This window comes from Tenrec ecaudatus, chromosome 1, assembly GCF_050624435.1.
Source record: "Tenrec ecaudatus isolate mTenEca1 chromosome 1, mTenEca1.hap1, whole genome shotgun sequence".
NCBI lineage: Eukaryota > Metazoa > Chordata > Mammalia > Afrosoricida > Tenrecidae > Tenrec > Tenrec ecaudatus.
Window position 1 is genome coordinate 39,216,316 of NC_134530.1, and position 21,277 is coordinate 39,237,592.

At 46.2% G+C, this 21,277-nt stretch overlaps 1 protein-coding gene across 1 annotated transcript in view; it reads left to right on the top strand.

Annotated features, from left to right (window-relative positions):
* The first annotated feature begins 462 nt into the window (after positions 1-462).
* Positions 463-21,277, top strand: part of DDI2 (DDI proteasomal shuttling factor 2) — a 30,102-nt gene continuing 9,287 nt past the window's right edge. Inside the window, exons 1-5 of the mRNA XM_075550942.1 lie at positions 463-844; positions 9,161-9,290; positions 14,660-14,896; positions 16,457-16,583; positions 19,727-19,854. Of these exons, the coding sequence (XP_075407057.1) occupies positions 707-844; positions 9,161-9,290; positions 14,660-14,896; positions 16,457-16,583; positions 19,727-19,854 (760 nt within the window). The 5' untranslated portion in view covers positions 463-706. The remainder of the gene's footprint in view (positions 845-9,160; positions 9,291-14,659; positions 14,897-16,456; positions 16,584-19,726; positions 19,855-21,277) is intronic.

The window sequence follows — 21,277 nt, forward strand, 5'->3', positions numbered from 1 at the left end:
AAGCCAGGGCTTTCTATTCTCGTAAAGAGTTACAATCTCTGAAACTCACAGGGACAGCTCCACCCTGCCCTGTAAGGTCGCCGTGAGTTGGCTTTGATTCCATGGCAGTGAATTTGGGTTGGGATTTCCCCTAGCACATGGTAGAGGAAGCGTTTAATAAATGCCTGTTGAATGAATAGATGAGCTGGTGGACCCTTGCATGGACTTCGGTTATTAAGCCGACTGAATACATCAATGAATATATTTCTCTTTTTCTGAAGCCCCGTCTTTTCCTCCCATTTTCTTGCCCTTCTGCCGGGCCGCCCTAGTCGGCCCGCCTTCATCTTTTCCTCAAAGCCCACCGCCCCTCCTCGACCACGCCCCTTCCGTTGCGTCGTGAAGGCGGAGGGAACGAGGCGGGCTTTACGGCAGCGGCGTTGCGGCGGGGCGGGGCGCCGGGCGGCCGGCGTGCTTGGCGGCAGCGGTGGGAGGCAAGCCGGCAGATAGGCAGACGGAGTCGCGAGCGGGTGGCGGCGGCGGCCGTGCTAGCTAGTGAGGCGGGAGGGAGCGAGCGAGCGAGTCCCTGAGCGTGTGAGAGGGAGGGAAGCAGCCTGCGAGCGGGCGAGCCAGCAGCCCGCGCCGTCCGCCCGCAGCGGCAGCCAGGCCCCGCCGCCACCGCCCCTCCGCCCCGCGCCGAGGCCGCGCCGAGCTGGGTCGGGCCCGGGCCATGCTGCTCACGGTGTACTGTGTGCGGAGGGACCTCTCCGAGGTGACCTTTTCCCTCCAGGTCGACGCCGACTTCGAGCTGCACAACTTCCGCGCGCTGTGCGAGCTCGAGTCCGGCATCCCCGCAGCCGAGAGCCAGGTACGCCGGGCAGCGAGCGGGCCTCCCTTCGGAGCCTTCCCGGCCTCAGGGGCCTCCCTTCGCTGCTGACGGGGAGTGGGGCCGGGGGGGTGGGAGGTGCAGGCCCGGCCTCTCCTCGCCCGCCCCCGCATCTGGAAGGGAACCGGAGTCGGCGGCTGTCCGCCGCTGACACCCCGAGCTCCGGGTGGGGTGTGAGGGGAGGGAGCCGAGAAACCGGCCGCAGACGCGCCCACTGCAGCGTGAGGGGCCCATGGGCTGTGGTGGGGAGGGCGCTCACCTTCTCGTTTGTCGCCCTTCCTCCCCGAGTTTGGGGTGCTGTCTGTCGTGGACCTCAGAACCAGCACGGGATTTGCAAGGATTCATAGATCCTGCTTCCCCAACCAGAAATACCAGTTTGGATCACTGTAGTAGATACATGTTCATTTGCTTTGCTGTTCCTGTCGACGGATTTGAAGTTTGCCTTTAAATGTACCAATCTGTGCCTTGGGGCAGGGGGAGGAATTGGAGATTCAAACTACCTACTTTGGAGGTCTTTGGAAATCCTCTTTCCCCTGCTACACGTATTCCTGGTTCAACCCTTCAAAAAGAAAAAACAAACAAACCAAGATTGTAGTTCAACGCAAGTTGTCCAAAAGCTCCTCTTTCTTTCAAGTTAACATGTGAGAATTTAAGTCGGTGCTCTATTAGAATACTTGCATGGAAATGATGTAATACTTTCTCTTTAGTATGATGGAGTGGTTTCAGGTCCCTTCTCTGCTGGAAAGTTCACCGCCTCTTCCATTTACTTAAATTGTTCCAGAATGCAGGCTCTGTGACAGTAACTTCATGGCCCAAACACTCAAACCCTTCAATCCTGATTTAATAACTGGGCTTTGGACGACACAGTCTAAACTTAATAAAATTATCAGAGCCCTCCAAGGCAGGCTATAAAGCGTGATTTTCTACTGCAGTTATGAAATAGTTCCAGAAACCATTGCTCCACTACAGCCTGTTCAGCCCTGGGTTATGGTGTACAGATGTGCCAATATTTTGTTCGGTAGTGAGTAGGATTCCTTTGTGCTACGTGAACTTTAGAGCCTTAGCATAAAGCTGAGTGCCCAGCATGTATTGCAGAGTGCGGAATATCACTTCAAATACACACTGGCAAAAGCTACAGAGAAATTGGTTTAAACACCAAAAAGTTTGGTGATGTGTGTACAAATTCTATAAAGAGTTAATACACAAAAACACCAGTTCCTGCCATGAACCCCTCATGGAGAGAACTTGGAAAGCACTGTTTTAAGTAAGGAAGAAAAAAAAATCAATTCTTAAATATTTGAAGATGGCCTTTTTGATCGTTTCTTTCCCTCTGTTATATTGCCCTGATTATAATTACCGTCTGACAGGGGAAATAAAAATTTAAATGTAAATGGATTTTGCTGTTTTCAGGGTTTGGGAAAGGGGAAAGAAAGTGATTGTATTCCTCCCATTTTTTTTCAGATGGTAGTAAAAAGCATTTTCTATAAGTACATGAAAAGGAATGGCAGATTAAAAAACAATTATGTGGTCGAGGCAGACAGTTATGAGGTCCATTCAGTTTTTAGATTAGGTGGAATTTACCTTACCAGTGGAATGCCTAGGCTAATTCCAGATTCTTCCTTGGTCATGATGTCAGTGTCTTGGCATTTATTTCCTTCCCAAGCCATATTAGCCTATGGAACCTGGGCTCCCACTTGTGTTAAGTCTGTATTACATCGCCCTAAACAGCTCCTGTTTTTCAAGTTTGTTCCCTTGGCTCCATTGTAACCTGACAGCACAGTATCTATTTTAAGATGTCTGGTGGTCGGTTGTCTTTCACATGCTTGTCCATCAGGCAGGAACAGGATCCACCCTAGACACTTGAGTCATTTCCTTTCTTCAAATCATAATAGTAAACCTCCACAAACACATCGTCTTTACCTACCAGGAGAGCTTCCTTTGTTGTGCATACCTCCCAGGGCCCTTCCATATTACTCATCCTCCCTCATGGTCCTCCTGGCCTCTGCACTGCATTCCTCCCCCTCACCTGCTCGGTCCCCCTGCCTTCGCTGCCTATTTCTGAATCCATTTCTTCCAGGGAATGTATTTTTAAGTTCTTGGCCATTTGCTGCCATTCTGCGTCCAGACCACTAGTCTGCAAACTTAGTCATGTATCCCTACCAGTAAAACGTTTCTGAAAGTGCACCCATGTATAGAAATCATTTGTTCTGTACAATATAAAAGAGGTATATAGCGTGTTCTATAGAGAGATCATATTATATACATGAAGTAATATAGGTAAACAGGACGAAAGAGACTATAACGATGAAATCAAACACCGTATATACTCAAGTATAAGCCGACCCGAATGTCAGCGAGGCATCTAATTTTACCACAAAAACTACACTAAAAATGTGCCGGGAAACTCGGCTTATACACGAGTGCATACACATACAGTACATAGAAATGAAGGACTACTGTTTTCTGTTTGAACGCCCTTAAAGGGCTGTCTTGGATTCTTGCCCCGCACTAGGGGTTCCTGGCTTAGAATTCAGTCTCTCACATCACCTTCAGATGTGTGTAAGCATAAACTTGGGGAAAAGTGATCATTTTTTAGCAGCTCTAGTCAGTTGTAATGCACTGTGGCGTGTGATGACAAATTTAGAATAGACGCCATCTCTACTTCTACATGTGATCAAAGCTGGGCATGTTCCAGCTCCTCATACAAGTGTGGGCTGGGAAGCCACTCTTGGCTCCGTGTGGCGCTTTGATGCAGGCTTGGCTGGGTGAACTTCAAACAAATTATCAGGCCTTACCTTCCCTTTAAATAATGCCCTCATGTTTTCAAAACAAGTTATCTCTGTAAGTGGCTTGTGGTGAACTGTATGTGAGGACCCTCAGGTGAAAGGCTTATCCAATGGCAGATCCTTTCAATAGTGTGATTCTGATGAGGCAGCTCTGCACACAGCATAACTTGTGGTTTGTGAAACACTTTTAAACCAATGGAAACAGATTTTCTCTTGTAGCTGGTTTTGGCCTGCTTATTTTCCTGTATCCCCTCCGCCCTCGTTAGTTACTGCCTCTTACTGGCCTTCTGTATAACCAACAAAATCCTGCTCTCTGCCATTTTGAGTGTGGGCACGTTTGGGTTTGTTGGTTCAGCTCTTGTGCAGTCCATCTCACTGAGGGTCCCCCTCTCTTCTGATGACTACCTCTTCTAGTGATTGGTGTTACCTCATAAATACTGCACTGTAGTAAACTTGTAACATATGGGAGACTATAAAGGAAGCATAATAACTTACTGCCTCTTAACCCAGAAATGACTGCTAACCTTTTTTCTTTACACAATTGGTGGCTCTTTTCAACATAATAGGCCTTGAACTGTGTAAACAGTTTTACATCTTATTTTCTCAGCACCAAGTTGTCTACATTTCCCATGCCATTTAAAAATGCTCGAATTTATAGACTTCACTGACTGCATCCTGTGTTATCATACGTTATTGTTCGGCGCTGTGGTGCTGCTCCTGACTCATGGTAACTACGTATAACAGAAAGACAACATTGCCCGGTCCTGTGTCATCATCACAGTCCTTCCTGTGTTTTGAGTTCATTGTTTTGGCCACTGTGTCAGTCTCTGGTTGAGTCTTGTCCTCATTTTTGCTATCTCTCCACTTTTCCAAGCATGATGTCTATCTTCAGGAACTCCCTGGACCCTCCTCTTAACATAGCCAGAGTCCGTGTGGTGAAGTCTTACCGTCTCACTTCTAAGAACATCTGTCTGTATTTCTTCCAGCACAAATTTGTTTATTCTTCTGGTAGTAAATGGTATAGTTAATGTTCTCCATCAGCACCATAATACAAAGGTATTCATTCATCTTTGCTCCATCATGAAGATGTACTATGTTTGATGATTTATTTTCCTATTGGGGATTTGGGAGCAGCTATGAGTAATATTGCTATAAATATTTCTCTTCCTAAGGCTTCATGTAGTTCTGCTTGTTTTCTCAGGAAAACCCTTAGATGTGTATTGCCAGATCAAACGTTATAAAATACCAAGGCTGATTCCTATGAGCTGAAAATCAAACAGACCTTTACCCTTTTCACCAGTTCTGCACACAGCCATTCGTTTCCTTCCGTTCTGCTAGGTTCCATGATGTACAGCAGTGGCTGCACAACTCACAGACAGTCCTCACGACTACGTGGGGAGAACAGGCAACAGTTCTGAATCCTGGACACGTTAGGAAATTGTTCCTGAGTCAGGCAGCTGTGCTTAGTCACACAGCCTTGCCTCTGACTCTCAGCCTTGCTTCTGCCCTCCTGATGCAAGTGTCACAAAGCTGGTTAGCTCTGCCAGTAAGTGTCCGAAGGCATCCTACTCCCTCCACCAGCCTCCTACCCAAAGGCACTCAGCTTCCTCGCCCTCTGGGTTGGCACACCTGTAGCCGCCCCACTCTGGCCCAAGAAGACCACTCTACCATCGAATGACATTTCTCTGTGCCACTTCTCACTACTTTGCCATCTCTGGCTTTACAGCTGTCCCCTGGATCTAAGAGGTTCCCAGTGTGGAATTCTTAGTCCAAAGGATACACTCCTCTCCTGGTTCTTCTTTTCTTAGTGGTGACATCCTTCTCTGTTCTGGGATTGGCTCTTTCTTAAGCTTAGTAGGAAAACAAAACTTTGAGCAATCCCCTAGTTTAGGGTTCCATTTATCTAATTTACATGGTCTCACCCCATAGGGGTTCCATGTTCATGTGCCTTATTTACGTACGTAGTCCCACTAAGTCATTCTGTAGGAGCCATAGGACCGTGGCAAGAAAAGTCATTCTGTAAACCTTAAATGTTAAAACTTTTTAACAGCCATTGTAATTCGGTATTGCAAACCACTGTCTTAGCTGGTTTGTAAAAGTCAACCTGACTGGCATGGAATAGTGTAGGTAGGGTACTTGGCTTATAGTGTGTGCGTAATTAGCAGTTAATATTAAGTGCACTCCCGGCGGTGATTCTGTGGCCTTTACTTGTGGCCCTTACTGCCAGAAATAGACCGTTAAAGATTTCTGCTGGTTGAAAGTTCATATCCAGAGGCCAGGACACATTTGACATGGTATTTAAAGGTTTTGGGGTTTCATTAATTAGTCTATGTAAGATGTTGATTAAGATTAAATCTCATTCTCTAGGGTGCCTTCTCCAGAGTAAGTATGAACAGGTGTGCCAGTTTTGCAGCTGAAGACATCTAGCTGGGTCAGTTCTCTCTTTTGAGGTGGCAAAACCTGGCTTTTGTGCACTAGAGACCCTGAGCTGGGTAACATGCACCATGGAAAGCACACAGGTGATGGTGTGTCTGGAACACTGTCTCTGAAACCTGCTCTATTTGGACTGGGAGAGATTTGGGACCATTGGTCTAACATTCATGTTTCGTTGGAAAACAACCCAGACTTAATTCTGGGGCTTAAGCTGTCACGTCGTTGTCTGTCACAGACTCGCCCTATTCCAGTAAAAAGAAGTTGCTTGTTTGTGGCAGTTATAATTCCAGCCAGGCTCTCCTGTATCTCGGTACTGGACACTCGGTCCTGTCCCCGTAGGCAGAGTGTTTGCTCCACAGTCTCCAGTTTCTAGGACAGTGAGCCACAGAGCACTATTGCACATGTAAAATCCAGGCTTGACTTGATGAGGAACTGTGTTTCCTGTTGGATCTGACTGCCTTATTTCCGGATTGCATTGTCCAATGAGGAAATAGCAACCACACAGTGGTGGAATGGCGAGTGGCTCCTGTAAAGTGGGACTCGAAAGCATAAGTTGTAGGTAGCGTTCACCCCTTTACTGACCAAGGCAAGGAGGGTGCATTGAGCAGTGAGCATCACTTAGTGATGATGGATGGCTTAAAAGTTCTTACTGATAATCCTCCCGCTAATTCTGCAGGACACTTAGGGGTGGGGGATGGCTGTGGTTGGGAAGTTGTGTATGGTATTTATGAGGAATATGGGCTTCAAAAGCAGGCAGGTGTGGCTTCAGTCCCGTTTATCTTAATAGCTGTGTGACCTTAGTCACTGAACTCTACATTTCACTTCCCTGTGAGTGAAAGAGGGCTCATACTTGTGAGACTTTGTAAGAGGATATGAGGATTAAGTGGGAGGCTGAAACCTATCCTATTTAACACTGGTTCTTCATCGACATCACTTAACAGTAGTTGCTGTTTTCGTTTCACTTTCCGTGGAGCATTTTGTACACGAAGAAAGGTCATTGGTCTCATGGAAAGGAACATTGTCACTTCCCAAGTTTGTTTTCTCATGGTAAAGAAATAGGCATTCTCTTAGAAGTATCTGTCGCTGCTCGGTGAGGCTGATCATACATCTCCAAGTACCCTGACAGTGCTGTTTCTGAACCCGGGGAAGTAAGGAGGCCTTGGGAGGACTGATACTTGATTATGGTGGCTCCACAGTGCCAATGCCTTCTGCTAAGAGCCTACCTGTGTCATCATTTTCTTATGTCTCCTCTTTCCTTGCTGCACACCTCAAACGTGACACTGACACTCAGATTTATGTTTTGCTTTTGACCTTGCTTTTTTTTTAACCCCAGGTCACCCCTCAAATTATGCTACAGTTCTCAGGTTATATTGCTAAACAGTCTGTGTTGATTATAGTGTAGTTTTGCATGAGGTGTGCTTAAATAAGTGTGAATGGGATAATGCAGTGTCAGTTGCAATCTGGTTTAACTTTGAAGATTGTAAGAATTAATAATATTTTCTAGTTATGTATGAAAAACAAAGACCAAACGTGTTGATTCCAATTCCGTGATTCTTTATGACTGAGTAGACCCTGCCCAGGCTTCCAAGGCTGTACATCGGTATGGGAGCAGTTTGCCACATCTCTCTCCCGTGGAGTGGCTGGTCGCTTTAGACTGCCAGCCTCTCCTTAGCAGTCAAGCACCATATAATCACTGTGCTACCACTGTGTTATGTGTAGAACCTGCAAGTGCGGATTTGGGCACACAGCTGTTAGCCAGTTTTTTTGCTCTTCTCCATAGGATTTGATGTGAGGTGAACTAAATTCAGACTCCTGTTGTTTCTGTTCTATTGTCAGTGCAAATTCTAAAGTCCTTCTTGTTCAGTTTCAGTGTGCTAGTTTCTGGTTGTGTGCCAGGCACCCTTGCCATGAGAATTGTGGGGAATCTCCGAGGAAGATACTGCAGTATGGTAGTGTAGCAGAAAGAACTGGAAGGTACAGCTGTTAATGATTCTGTCGCCCCAGCTGCCGTTTGAGAAATGGGAACTCTGAGGCCTGGGCCAGCTGAGTGACGGTTCCATGTCCTGTGGATGAGTTATCAGCAGAGCCAGGATGGAATTCTACTCCAGTTCCGCAGTTTGCATGTGACTCAATGGCTCTGTACACAGAAAAACAAATCGTAAAGAAAGCCTCATGGAACTCAAAGTTTACTTATCTGAGTGCCCCTTGGAAGTACAGGAGGCAGATGGTAAATGATAGCGTGTCTTGTGTGTTTTTTCTCTCCTTTCCACAGTGCACTCTCTTGTCCGTTTTTATGCTGTTGTACATAAAAACAACCTTGATCCCTTTAGCAGGTGTGTTTAATTGTTCTTTTCTGAATTTCTTCCCCACTTTGTCTTCCACTCATAAACGTGCGAATGACACGACTTTGCGGTGGTAGAACAGAAGGAAGCATGCAGGAAAGTGGTGTTTGAGAGCCTCGCAGACCCACCCGTGTGGAAGAGCATGTCAAAGTGTACACATTGTTTGCTGGCGCTATATTTAGCCTACCCAGTGGGTATCTTTCCCGTTTCTCTCCCTGCTCCAAGTTAAACCTAAAATTGGACCCACTAGCGTAGATGAGGAGCTCTCAAAAAGTTCATGGGAGAGAGGAATCCTTGCACACGTTTTTTGAAGCCCCTTGTATTTGAGCATTCGTTGTCATAGCAGACCATGTTCTAGACAAGTGGACCGTGAGAACCAAGCAAAGCCCTTGACCTCGGGTAGCTTAGCTTCTAGTGGGGCAGAAAGATGGACAAATAAACAATGTATCCTGTTAAGTGAGAAGAGCAAGTGAAAGCACTGCAAGGGAGAGTTGATCTTACTGGAGGAATGGCACCACGGTGTGAGAGTTGGTCAGAGAAGGGGGCCAGGTGCCACATTGTTTGGGGCTATTCTTCGGTGGAAGAACTTTGGGTTTTAGTGCAGGCGCGACGAGAGACCACTGGAGGGCTTGGAGCAAGGCGTGACATCATCATCTGATTAAGAGGGGGAAAATCGTCTTTCTGGTTTGTGCCTTGTTCTGTCTCAGTGCTTCATGCTACTCAACTTTTTCTTGTAGATTGTGTATGCCGAAAGACCTCTCACAGACAACCACAGATCACTGGCTTCCTATGGCTTGAAAGATGGGGATGTTGTGATTTTACGACAGAAGGAAAGTGCGGATCCTCGACCTTCAGTGCAATTCCCAAGTAAGAGATCTCATAATAGCCCACCATCCACTAACATCCATCTTGGTGGAGCAGACGGTTAAGGACTGGGCTACTTCTGGAAAGATTGGCAGTTTGAACCCACCCCAGAAAACAGTCTGGTGATCAGTTTGCCAAACGTCACAGCCATGGAGACTCAGTTCTGCTCTGGCGGTCCCATGGGGTCACCCTCAGTTAACGCAACTAGGTGGCAGCTGGGTCACTGGGTATCACACAAGCATCGTTAGGTAGCATATCAGAGTTGTTCAGCATGCATGTCTGTGGATAAAGAACACTCACTGGGACACAGAGCCTGACTCTGCCCATGGACAAGTTACGGTATTTAACTTCTTATATTGCTTCTCACATCTGTGAGATGGGTGCCGTAATTAACCTAGCCAGACTGGCCTTGAAAAGACTTCCCCCGAGACTGTGAGGACATAGCCCTCAGTCATCGCTGGCTGCTGCTAACTATCTTCAGTGACCCTCCGGAAGGACTGGAAAGGAGCCTCCCTATGCCTCTGGTTCTTGACTGACTTTTGCTCATTTGTGTATCACCTTTGGGGACAGGCCTTTGTAGAGCATTTTACAGTCAGCCAGGCACTTGCACCCGCATTTTACGCCAGTTCATAACTCTTGTGGGGGAAGAGATTCCTCTGTACAATTTTTTCTCTTTAACAGATGAAGTTCAGTTGTACAATGGTGTCTTCAAAGTCGCATAGCTAGTAAGACAGCACAAAAAGTAAAACATGGTGCTTTCTCCATTACACTGAACTTGATGAACATGAAGTTAGTTTCTGATTCTCTCCCAAGCCAGCAGTGTTCATCGTGTGATAAGAAACTGTTGTGTCAGCTAGTCCAGCGGCCTAATTTAGGGCCATGCAAGCATCCATGTCCACAACCCTGAGACAGAAGCTGTAGAGGGTGCGTGGCTGCCTCTAGCTACCAAGTGCTCTGAACAGGATCATGTTAGAGGAAAGTGAAACAGCTCAGTGATCAGGAGATGAGGCTTAGTGGTCAGCAGAGACTGGTGGGAGGCCCCAAACTTGTAACCCTTAGTCACTATTTGCATCTGGAATTGAATGATGGACAATTTAAGATACATAAGGGCAGCATTTCCCCGACAAAGTAACGAAGGCTGAGTGAAGGAGGAGGAATGGAAACAGGAAACACTGGAAGGAAGTAGGATAAAGGGGTTGCCATGAACCACATATTGGTGATGTAAACCTGATCTCCTTTGTAAATCTTCATCAATAAAAAGCAAAGAGAGACTTATCTCAGATGCCCTATCTGGAACAGTTTATAATCTGTTTATGGGTCTCTGTGTCCCTTTCCCTTGAAATAATACGCAAGCATGTGCATGTGTGAAGAGTTCATTCTCCAGCTCAGCAGTTCTCAACTGGTGGGTCATGACCCCTTTGGGGGTTGAACGACCCTTTCACAGGGGTCACCCAATTCATAACAGTAGTAAAATTACGGTTATGAAGTAGCAATGAAAATAATATGGATGGATGTGCTTTATACAATTGATGTATGTATATGTATGGATGGTGATAAGAGTTGTATGAGTCCCTAATAAAATGTAAAAAAAGAAAAGAGAAAAAAATGATTAGGGCAAAGACTGTACAGATGTGCTTTATACAATTGATGTATGTATATGTATGAACTGTGATAAGAATTGTATGAGCCCCAATAAATTGTTAAAAAAAAAGAAAGAAAATAATATGGTTGGGGGGGGGGTCACCACAACATGAAGAACTGTATTAAAGGGTCACGGCATTAGGAAGGCTGAGAACCACTGCTCTAGGTCATCTGGTTTTCAAGTTTGTGGAAACAGATGATAGGTGTTGGGGTGGTGGTAAGCCTTATTAGCTTATTACACAATGCTTCCATTCAGCTTGAAACTGGAGCTATAAGACACCAGCAAGCACCATCCCTACCAGATCTGGATTACATCTGTCCCTTGGGCTACATACGTCTTAATAAGCTGTAGAGGTAGTAGTGGCTAAAATAGGCCAGTAAATAAAAATCTGCCAGAAGTAGTTAACCAAACCTCCCACTGCTTAGTTTAGTGAGATTGTTTGTTCTGATTCACTGTTGCTGTTTCCTGTATGGCTTCTTTGGACAGGTGAGCCAGTAGATGGGAGTGCTTTACATAGTGGCTTACACTACACACCTTTCCAGACCCAAATGGTGATCAAGGGTCATGTTCTATGAAGGTAAACAAGGTTTTAAAAATTATTCTGAAGTGAGTGGTCTCTGAAGACAATGTAACAACAAACAAACTCACTGCCATTAAGTTGATTCTGACTCATCGAATCCTAGCGGACTGAATAGACCTGCCCTTGTGGGCTTCCCAGACTAAATCTTTGTGAGTAGAAAGCCTCATCTTTTTTTTTTTAATTAATAAATCATTTTATTGGGGACTCATAACCTCTTTTTTAAAAAATCATTTTATCAGGGGCTCATAAAACTCAACACAATTCATACATCCATTGTGTCAAGCATATTTGTACATTTGTTGCTCTCATCATTCTCAAAACATTTGCTTTCTGCTTGAGCCCTTGGTATCAGCTCATTTCCCCCTCCCTCCCTACTCCCGCCCCCTGATCAACCCTTGATAATTTATAAATTATTATTTTGTCACTGTTGGCTGTCTCCCTTTACCCACTTTTCTGTTGTCCATCCCCCAGGTAGGGGGGTTATATGTAGATCCTTATAATTGGTTTTCCCTTTCTACCCCACCTTCCCTCTACCCTCCTACACCCTGACTGGCTTGTCTTCCCCAAGACCCTTCTGTAAGGGGATGTCCAATTGCCTACAGATGGGCTTTGGGTCTCCACTCTGCACTCCGCCTCATTCACAATAAGAGTTTTTGTTCTTTGACGTCTGATACCTGATCCCTTCGACACCTCATCACACAGGCTGGTGTGCTTCTTCCATGTGGGCTTTGTTGCTTCTCAGCTAGATGGCCGTTTGTTTACCTTCATACACCTCTTACAACAATCCATATATCAATTGTATCAAACACATTTTGTACATAGTTTGCAATCATCGTTTCTTTCTGCTTGAGCCCTTGATATCAGCGTCTTTTTTTACACACACACCCCACCTCCCACCCTCATGAACCCCTGATAAATTATAAATTATTAGTATTTTCATCTCTTACACCATGTGCTGTGTTCCTTCACCATGTTTGAAAGCCGCATCTTTCATCCATGGAGCTGACCTTGCAATTAGCAGTCCACTGCGTAGCCCTCTAGCCACCAGGGTTCCTTATAGCTACAGGCATAGAGTGGAGAATTATAATACGTCACATAAGGAATTAGGACACCAGGACCCCTTAATGTATCATAGGTAGAGATGAAGAGTTCTTCACCCACAAAGAAAGCCTGCCTGTTGATGTTGTGTTAGTTGCCTTTTAAGGTGACAGCCTCTGAAAGCCTGTGGTCAAAGCGAGGTCCCTGTGAGGTGGCATCTAGTCGGCGGCTCATAGCCACAGCCTGAGAAACTCCTCACAGGGAGTGTACTCATGTAGTCTTCTCACTAGAAGGGTATGTGCTAGGAGGACTTCAGGAGTTCGTGGGCTAATGGAATTTGCATGTTTCCTGAGGTGTGATGACTGTGTCATTCATCCACTTGAAGACGACCGTTCTGTGAGTTTGAGGAGTCATAGTTGTACAGCTGGTATCATGTTCTTCACCCTAAGAAATAGTAACTTATGAAACTCCTTACACCTAGCTCTTCCTTTCGCCCCCCGCCACCCCCCAAATATACAAATCTCCCATTAATTCAATTTCCACTCAGAGGGTTTCAGAGACGGTAAATCTTTTACAGAAGCAGTCTCAGCTTTTCCCTGAGAACCAGCTGGTAGGTTTGAACCACAGACAGTACAGTTACCAGCGTGATGCCCAATCTCCCAAGCCACCCAGGCTCCTGGCCACCAGCCCAAGGCTGTTCTGAACATTACACTCGGTGGTCCTTTTTGTAATGAAACTTCTAGCTCTCAGCATCTTGGGATTCATTACCACAGACTGCCATAGCTGAGTTTTGGCTGGGCATGAGGTGCGCTGACCAGGAAACTGGATCGCCTGCCGAGAAGAGAATTCTGCTACTGAGCCACCTGTGACCTCTTTAATAACTCTTACAAGATGATTAAATTGCCATTTCCCTTTCGTTTCATAAATTTTTGGGAAATGTATATGTAACAAACCATTAGCTGTGTCTTCTATGTGACATCTGGTGTGGCATTGTGTGATTCACCCATCCTCATGATCCATTTCCACGTTTGTCCATCATCCTTGACAGAAGCTCAGTAATGAATCCGCCCCGCCCCACCCCACCCCAGCCCCGTTTCTTCCATTTTAATAGCATCAGCTCCATCTGAGAGTTGCATGTAACATCTGACTAACCCTGCGGTAACTTTGGTGTAGTCAGCACTGAGAACCTATGCAAATCCCCGTTCCTTCTGTTTGTTTTCTCCCCTGTAAGTTGATTACTCGCAGCTAAGGGCCCTGGAAAGAATTAGTGATGATGCTCAGATGCTGGCATGAGTTCCAGGCACAGTTAGAACTCCACCAGCCAGTATGTTGGGCACAGATTGGCAGAGTTTCTCTCATACTGTGTTGCTCACTGATAGTATTTACCCATTATTTACCCAAGGTATGAAACCATATTCGCAGGAATCACCTTTAGATTGAAATAACTTGGGTTTGGATTTTATTTTTTTTTAATGTACTTTTACCAATTAAATTAAAGCTTGATGTATACCCAGGGATAAGTCAATCACTGGGAGTCAGTGCCCCCTCATTTCTGTTCTTTTTCCCCATCTCTCTCTCTCTCTTTTTTTTTTTTTTAGTTCAAGGATCATTTGTTGACCTTTAGGAGTGTTTTCCAGTCCAGTCTGTTGGGGCACCACGCCTTGGCCCCAAAGTCCACTTTCAGCATTCCCTGGGGACCTTGCCGCTCCATTCCCTTGCTGTTCCGCTGCACTCCCCCAGTGCTTTGCCTCGGTGTGGTGGGATCAGGTCGGACGCAATTCCCACACTGTCTCTGGTGCTGTCTCCCGCAGGGCCATGGGTCAGTGAGGGGCGTCATGTCTCATAGTGGAGCTGGCCATGTGGTACTGGCTGTTCTAAATGGGGTCATCGTCCTTAAGGCCTGGTGGGCCAGGATGTGCTCCACTCTCTCCTACTCCCCCCCCCCCTTATAAATGCTCGCCTTCATGTTCAGCATGAGGAAGGTGGTAGCAGTGAAGTCTACGATGACCATTGGCCACCGTGGGCTTTTAGAGCAGTTAATGTTATATTTCCTTCAATGATTGCTTGTATGGAGTCTCTTGGGATAAACTTGGAATTGATTTTTTCCGACAGACTTGCCCCGAATAGATTTCAGCAGTATAGCTGTACCTGGCACATCAGGCTCCCGACAGCGCCAGCCACCAGGAGTACAGCAGCCCCTCAGCTCCCCTGGAGACGGAGCATCATCTCCTCAGGGCTTGGACAATCCAGCCTTGCTCCGAGACATGCTGCTGGCCAACCCCCACGAACTGTCCTTGCTGAAGGAACGCAATCCACCGCTGGCAGACGCTCTGCTCAGTGGAGATCTTGGTAAGCTGATACATTTGGAAGGCAACAGAGCTGAGCAGTGGTGAGGTAGTTGTGTTACAACAATTATGGGAGAGAGTCACGAAACTGGTGCGTTCAACCACTGTGTCACATGATTTGTGGGCATGTCCATTGGTCTGTGGAAGGAAGGCTGAGTTCACTGGCAGTAGCAGCAAGTAGGTTTTGGGATGACATAAAGCATCAACACTCCTCCCCTCACCCCCCCAAGGTCAGTCCCTTGTTTTAAGTTCTTTGCAAGTTGATTCTAGCAACACACTCTTGGCCAATTAAATTAGGTCCTTACTTGACGAGACCACAAATAAACCAGCCAATGCCAATTGAGATCTCTTTGATGAGATATCTCGCTGCCTGTATAGCAAAGTAGAATACCATATTCTCATCCACCTCAGGTCTTGGTACCAAAAACTGTTGCCAACAGTTTGTTTTGAATTATATTTTAGTTATTCTTTTACTAAGCAGAACATTTTCCGTCATGTTTATGAATAACTTCTGTATAAAAAAATAGAATAAAGCTCATTCTACTTGTGTTTATGAAATTGTGCTGATTAAATTATAGACTCTTAATAATTCATTGCTGAAGTGGCCATTTAAAAAATTGGGTTAATATCTGCAGGCAGAGAAGCATGCTGACTTTAAGTACACAATTTGATGAGCTGGATGATGGTGCACACTCATGTCACCATCTACCCAATCAAGGTACTGAACATTTCTGTCATTGAACAAAGTCACTCCCTGTCTCGTTTCCCACAGGCCATCCCTGTGCTGGTAAGCACGGTGCTGCCAGTGTCTGTACAGCAGGAGTACAGTGTGTGCTCTTGTCAGTCGTGTTTGTGCAGATGCATCTCATGTGTATAAATTCAACTGGCCCTTATCTTGACCGTTATCTTAATTTCTTAGTCTGCATATCCAATTGCCAAGAGTGTGATAACGGCTCCTTTAGGTCTAGATATTTAGCTGTACAGCCACGTAAGAGATAGCAGAATAAAGGCTCGTGTTTTAACCACCACTCTTAAATAGCACATTTGTTTCTTCTCATGGGTTTTCCATTAGGCTGACCATGGTTGACTGGTTTGAGTAGGTCAGAGGATGTTGTGAGGAACTAAGACTAGGGGCAAAGAGCAGTGTCATGCGCTGTCTGCCTGTCACCATAGGCCATTGGCGAGGGGAGGGGAAGGGAGGGGAGGCACTGATTGGCCTCAAGGTGTAGTTAGCTTTCCCTTGATCTAGGGAGGGAGTTACTGCATCTAAGTAAAGACGATATGGTGCTTTATTGCACCGCATTTAAGTGCAGAAATGAACTTGCTTCAGAGAATAAAAGCTGAGTTTAATTGCTCACTCCAAAACATTCTTAACACTTTAACCTCTCTGTGTCTCTTCTAGTTGCTTTGGTGTCTGAAAGAATCCATAACGAGTGAAAACAGGAGGCTTCAAAGAGCTCACGGAAAGCATTCCATTAACTTTTCATCCCATTTCTCCGTGAACTTTTTCAAGCCCCCTGGTCCAGCAGTACGTTGACACCAATGTAGACCCTTATTTTTGCAGAGAAGTTTTCTAGGGTCCTGGTGGAACAGCAGCAGGACCGAGCCCGGAGAGAGCAGGAAAGGATCCGTCTCTTTTCTGCTGACCCTTTTGATCTGGAAGCTCAGGCAAAGATAGAAGAAGACATAAGGTAAGGACACCTCCACCTGCATGGCAGGACTCAGAGTCCAGATTCCCAACGGCGCATCACCTGCGTGCACCATTGGGAATCTGCCTGGAAGTTGTTTCCCTGCTTTATAATTGAGGTAGTAACTTCAGTCTTCTGGCTGATTTTCTCTTCTTCCATTTTCTCAAAAATCAGTGAAAAACTGTACAAGGTTAGGTACCTAACTTAATGACTACCTCTCCTCCCAAAATTTAAATAAGGCCTCTGGCTTGCTGACAGAGCTTGCTAAAGCAGCTCAAGGTACAGAGAGCCCGCCAGACAAGCTCCGCAGGGTGACTTGACTTCCTCCTTTAGATAGAGTGTGTGAGTCTCAAGTCCAGGCCTGAGAACCAGCCCTGCATGGATGGGGCTGAAAGTCCTGAGTCTGTCCTCCTTCTGCAGTGCTTGTGTGGCCCTGTGGGCAAACGAAAACGCTCTGCCTTTCCAGCTCTGATCTCTAGAACAGAGGGCTTTGCATCTGGAGCTGGATGAAAATCACTTGAGAGGCTTTTTAAAGCTTACAGTCTGTAAGATGTCGGACTCTAGCCAAACCTGATCATCAGAACCTGCAGGCTTGGAGCCTAGCAAATAAAATAGCACTAATCCCAGCCTTGGTGGGTTTACTAATCACAAACAGAATGACGTTCGGTCAGGCTCTTGTGTTGCTAGTTTTGACAGTCGGACTAGAAGAACAACATAACTGACCAGACCACTTTATCCTGAGTGGCTCTTTAGGGGCTGTGCCATCAACTCTATTGAAGCCTAACCTGGTCGTTTGATTACAGTATCAATTGGGGGGGGGGGGGAGCTAATGAGGCTCTTTATTTTTCTGACTACAGTTTTAATAAGAGACATGTAAATTGTATTCCAGACTCAGTTGACAGCCCTCAGCCCCCCTTAGCTGCATCACGTCCATCTTAGTTAGAGCTGCCCATTTGTGTTCTCTGAAGGTAGACTGCATTCTGGGCAGAAGGGAGAACCGCGCAGGCTTGTTAAGAATACTGTGTGCAGCCCGGAGGCGCTGGAGGGTCAGTGGGGTATCAGAACAGCCAGTGTGACCCTGACCTCCTGGGAGAACCGCAGAGAAGTGCAGCATGTCGGTGCGGCTCATGGTGCTCAAGAGGAGAGGAAAGACAGCCCTTCTTTTAAAAGCAAACACCTGGTGCCTCTGAAGAAACTCTACATTCAGAGCCCAGTAACGGGTTCTTTCAGAGGATTTTTTTTTTTTTGATGATGATGAAACTGTTCTCTGAGTCAGTGCAAGATCAGGACTTGGCAGCTAATTTTAAGTTGTTTCTAAATTTCATCCTGTGGTATGGAATGGGAAGAAAACTGGGTAATTATATCAAGTGCCTGTCAGAGTTTTATTTGGTACACCACACCAGTGATTATGTAGGGCAGATGTACACTGAGGTGTCTCAGTGAATGTTTGCCTGACTAAATTCGCCGAGTACGCCTCTTTCTGAGAAGCTTAATATTTGCTTTCAGAAATGGTAGTGAAACTATCACTTTAATAGAACTAGGATGTTGTTGTTGCTTTCAGTCCCCCGCCCCCCCAACCAGAAAGCAACCCACCAGGCAATACAATGGGAGCAGTTGTACGGTTTTTCCATAAAGGGCCAAGACAGGGAATGCATTTTTTGCCTTGCTGGTGCTCATCTCTGGTAGTGTAGTGTGAAAGCAGCCATCGGCACAGGAACCATGAGTCTGCCTCTAGTCCCTAACAGTCTTTGTAGACCAATGAGGGATGGCCTGTGGTTGGCCTGGCTGACAGCGCAGTGTCCCGCATGTCTGGGACCCTGTTTAGTCACTGCCTCTGTTTTTAGGCAAGGGCCTAGCCCTGCCTTAGTCTCCATGTTCACTTATTAATGTTGATAGTCTTGTATCTCGAGAGGTATCATAATTGAAAGGAGATTAAGAATAACCCATGAAATGTTGGAGTACACTAGAACTCCCATTTTTGTATGTTTCTGGTCACGTACAAATTAGAATATGTTGAATTTCTGAAGGAGTTATTTAATGGACAAGGTAACTTATGAGCTCTGTGTGGCCGTAGGTAGATGATTGCTAGATGATTTCTTATGTGTGTGCTTTTGTGAGGGTCTGCCCTTAGGTTAGCAGTGTGTACGAGGTGCCTTAGACCTCTGAGCAACCTTGGAATGAGCAATCCTCATTCTTCAGGAACCCTTAGGTGGGTCTGGTGAATGCAGCCCAGAAGCCTAAGTAATTTACATAGGGCCATATAGCCAGGAAGTGGTAGAGTTGGTGTTCGGGTCTAACATTGGGGATGCGTGGACCTTACCTGTATACTAGAGTTGCTTTCACATCATGAATTTATTATATACTATGTATTATGTTTGCAAAGTATTCGTAATTGCACTGGACATAGGCAGTGTACCCAGGTGCCCAATAAGTCTGTGGTGAAAATGAGCCTGCTGGTATTTGAAATACCGGTGCCATTCTCCACCATCAGAGCAACATGCAAGCTGCATGGTATTTCAAATAGTAGCAGGGTCAGCAATGGCGGACAGCTTTCCACAGGGCTTTCAGAGTAGGAAAAAGAGCCTGGCTATCCACTTTTGAAAACAGCCAGTGAAAGCCCTATGGATAGTAGCGGCATGTTGCCCAGTGGCACAGTGCCTGCAGCAATGGGCTCAAACGGGCCTTCCTTCCATCATGAGGAAGACTCAGGACAGGGCAGCTTTGTTCTGCTGCACACAGGGTCGCCATGAGCTAGAGCTGACTCAACAGCACCGAGCACAGCAACAAAAGTTGGAGGAGTCATGAAATTCTAAAATCCTACATTATAAAAAGGATTCTGACCTTGACTCTTCAGAAATTTTACGTACCTGTTTTTGCTCTTATTAAGGGAACGTGCTCCCCCCTCTCCCCCACGCTACAGTAGTTTATGTGAGGATGATTTTTATGCCTTGAGATTTTCTACAGTTTGTCTTGCTAATTTCCTACTGAGCCACTTGGTTCTGGGAAGAGGACCAATATCCATTTCTGTAACTCAGCTGCTGAAATTCGGGCCAAAGATTTGGACAAATCTTTTAAGCATTGGTGACTTTAAAACACTTTTCTTTGTGGCAACAATGCGGCTAGTACCCGGCTTTCATTTGTTACAGGCAACAGAATATTGAGGAAAACATGACAATAGCTATGGAAGAGGCTCCGGAGAGCTTTGGCCAAGTAGTGATGCTTTATATTAACTGCAAAGTGAATGGACATCCTGTGAAAGCCTTTGTTGACTCAGGTGATGTCTCTGTCTCCCACCCCATTTTCTTGCCTGTTAGCGGTGGGGGTGGGGGGATACACCCTCATCGTCTGCTAAGGTAAGTGATGGCCATGAGGACTGACTACTAACAAGCCTGCCAGTTACCGGTTCAGCTGTCAGTCTTGTCCTGTTTGTACATCTTCCATCATTTCCTAGCCTGTTTGGTATGTTGTAGTGTCTCCTTCTTACTTACGCTCATGTGGCATTGTGGCTTCTTAAGGAGTTAGATGTGAAATGGGGAGTGGCTAGGCTTAGGATAGGCACCTGTGTTAGCATAGCTCAGGTAGATACTGCGGTGGCTCTTTGAGCGGGAGCTGTACGGGGCACAGGGGTGACCTGGTAAGGGGACAGTTTCTTGATCTGCTGGTTTGGTTAATCCTTTTACTTCTTGATGACCCTTTCTCGTAATGACAGTCCTTTTCTTTATAACAGCATGGGGTCGTGATGGAGTACTCTCGTGCCTACTAGTTCTCTGTATTCTACTCAAGACTGTAAGATTGCACAGCTCAGTTCCTAAAGTAGAAAAGGCCCTGGCTTGAAAAAATACTTTGCCCCCATCTGTTCATCTGAAAACTTTCTAGGAGAAGTAAATATGATTGTTCATTATTTTAAAGTATTTATTGAGTGCCAAGTGCAGAGCCTTGGGGCTCGAGTGCCTGGGGCCAAGACTTAGTCGATGGAGGTCAGAGGGCTCTTCACCAGTGGGAGAGGTGAATATATCCGAGCCCCTGGCCCAGTGCATGCTGCATTTATTGACCCTTCCCTCTGATGGGCGTGCTCCTGAACTGGCTCTGTGGACAGAGGAGGGGCCTTCAAACTGAGGCATGAGAAAGGCAGGGAAGCGGTGTGAGGGGCTCTCGTATCCTGGGGTCCATCACTCCAGCCACATCCACAGCTAGCCTTTGTGATGGGCTTAGAGAGGGGAGAGGAAATGGGAGAAAAGCCTTCCTAGATTCGCTGTTCCTTTATTTTTTTGGACCCTCTTGAGTCTAGCTCGAATCAGATGACCGGAACTTTCAGCGTCCGCCAGGCTTAAAGTGCCAAAGATGATGCCACATGAACAGGAAGTGTTTCAGTCAGCTGACACAGATGGGCCCTGGGGTGGGCCTGCTAACATCGGAGAGGCAGACAAGGCTAGCACACAGGGTGGGAGTGGGGTGTAGCCTGTCTCAATGGGAGGTGTGGGACTGTGTCAAAGTGCATTGGGGTGAAGAGGACACCTTGTTTAGTAATCAGAATCTACATCTGGCTGACAATACCGGGCACTGGGTGAGGTGGCATCTTAAGCTGTGGCCATGTGACTTGAGACTAAAGAGTGGGAGCTAGGAAGGGTTTGTGAGCAGATGAGTAAGTTCCCAGAAGAAAGCTGTGCTTGAGGAAGACGAAAAGCAGAGACAGGTGC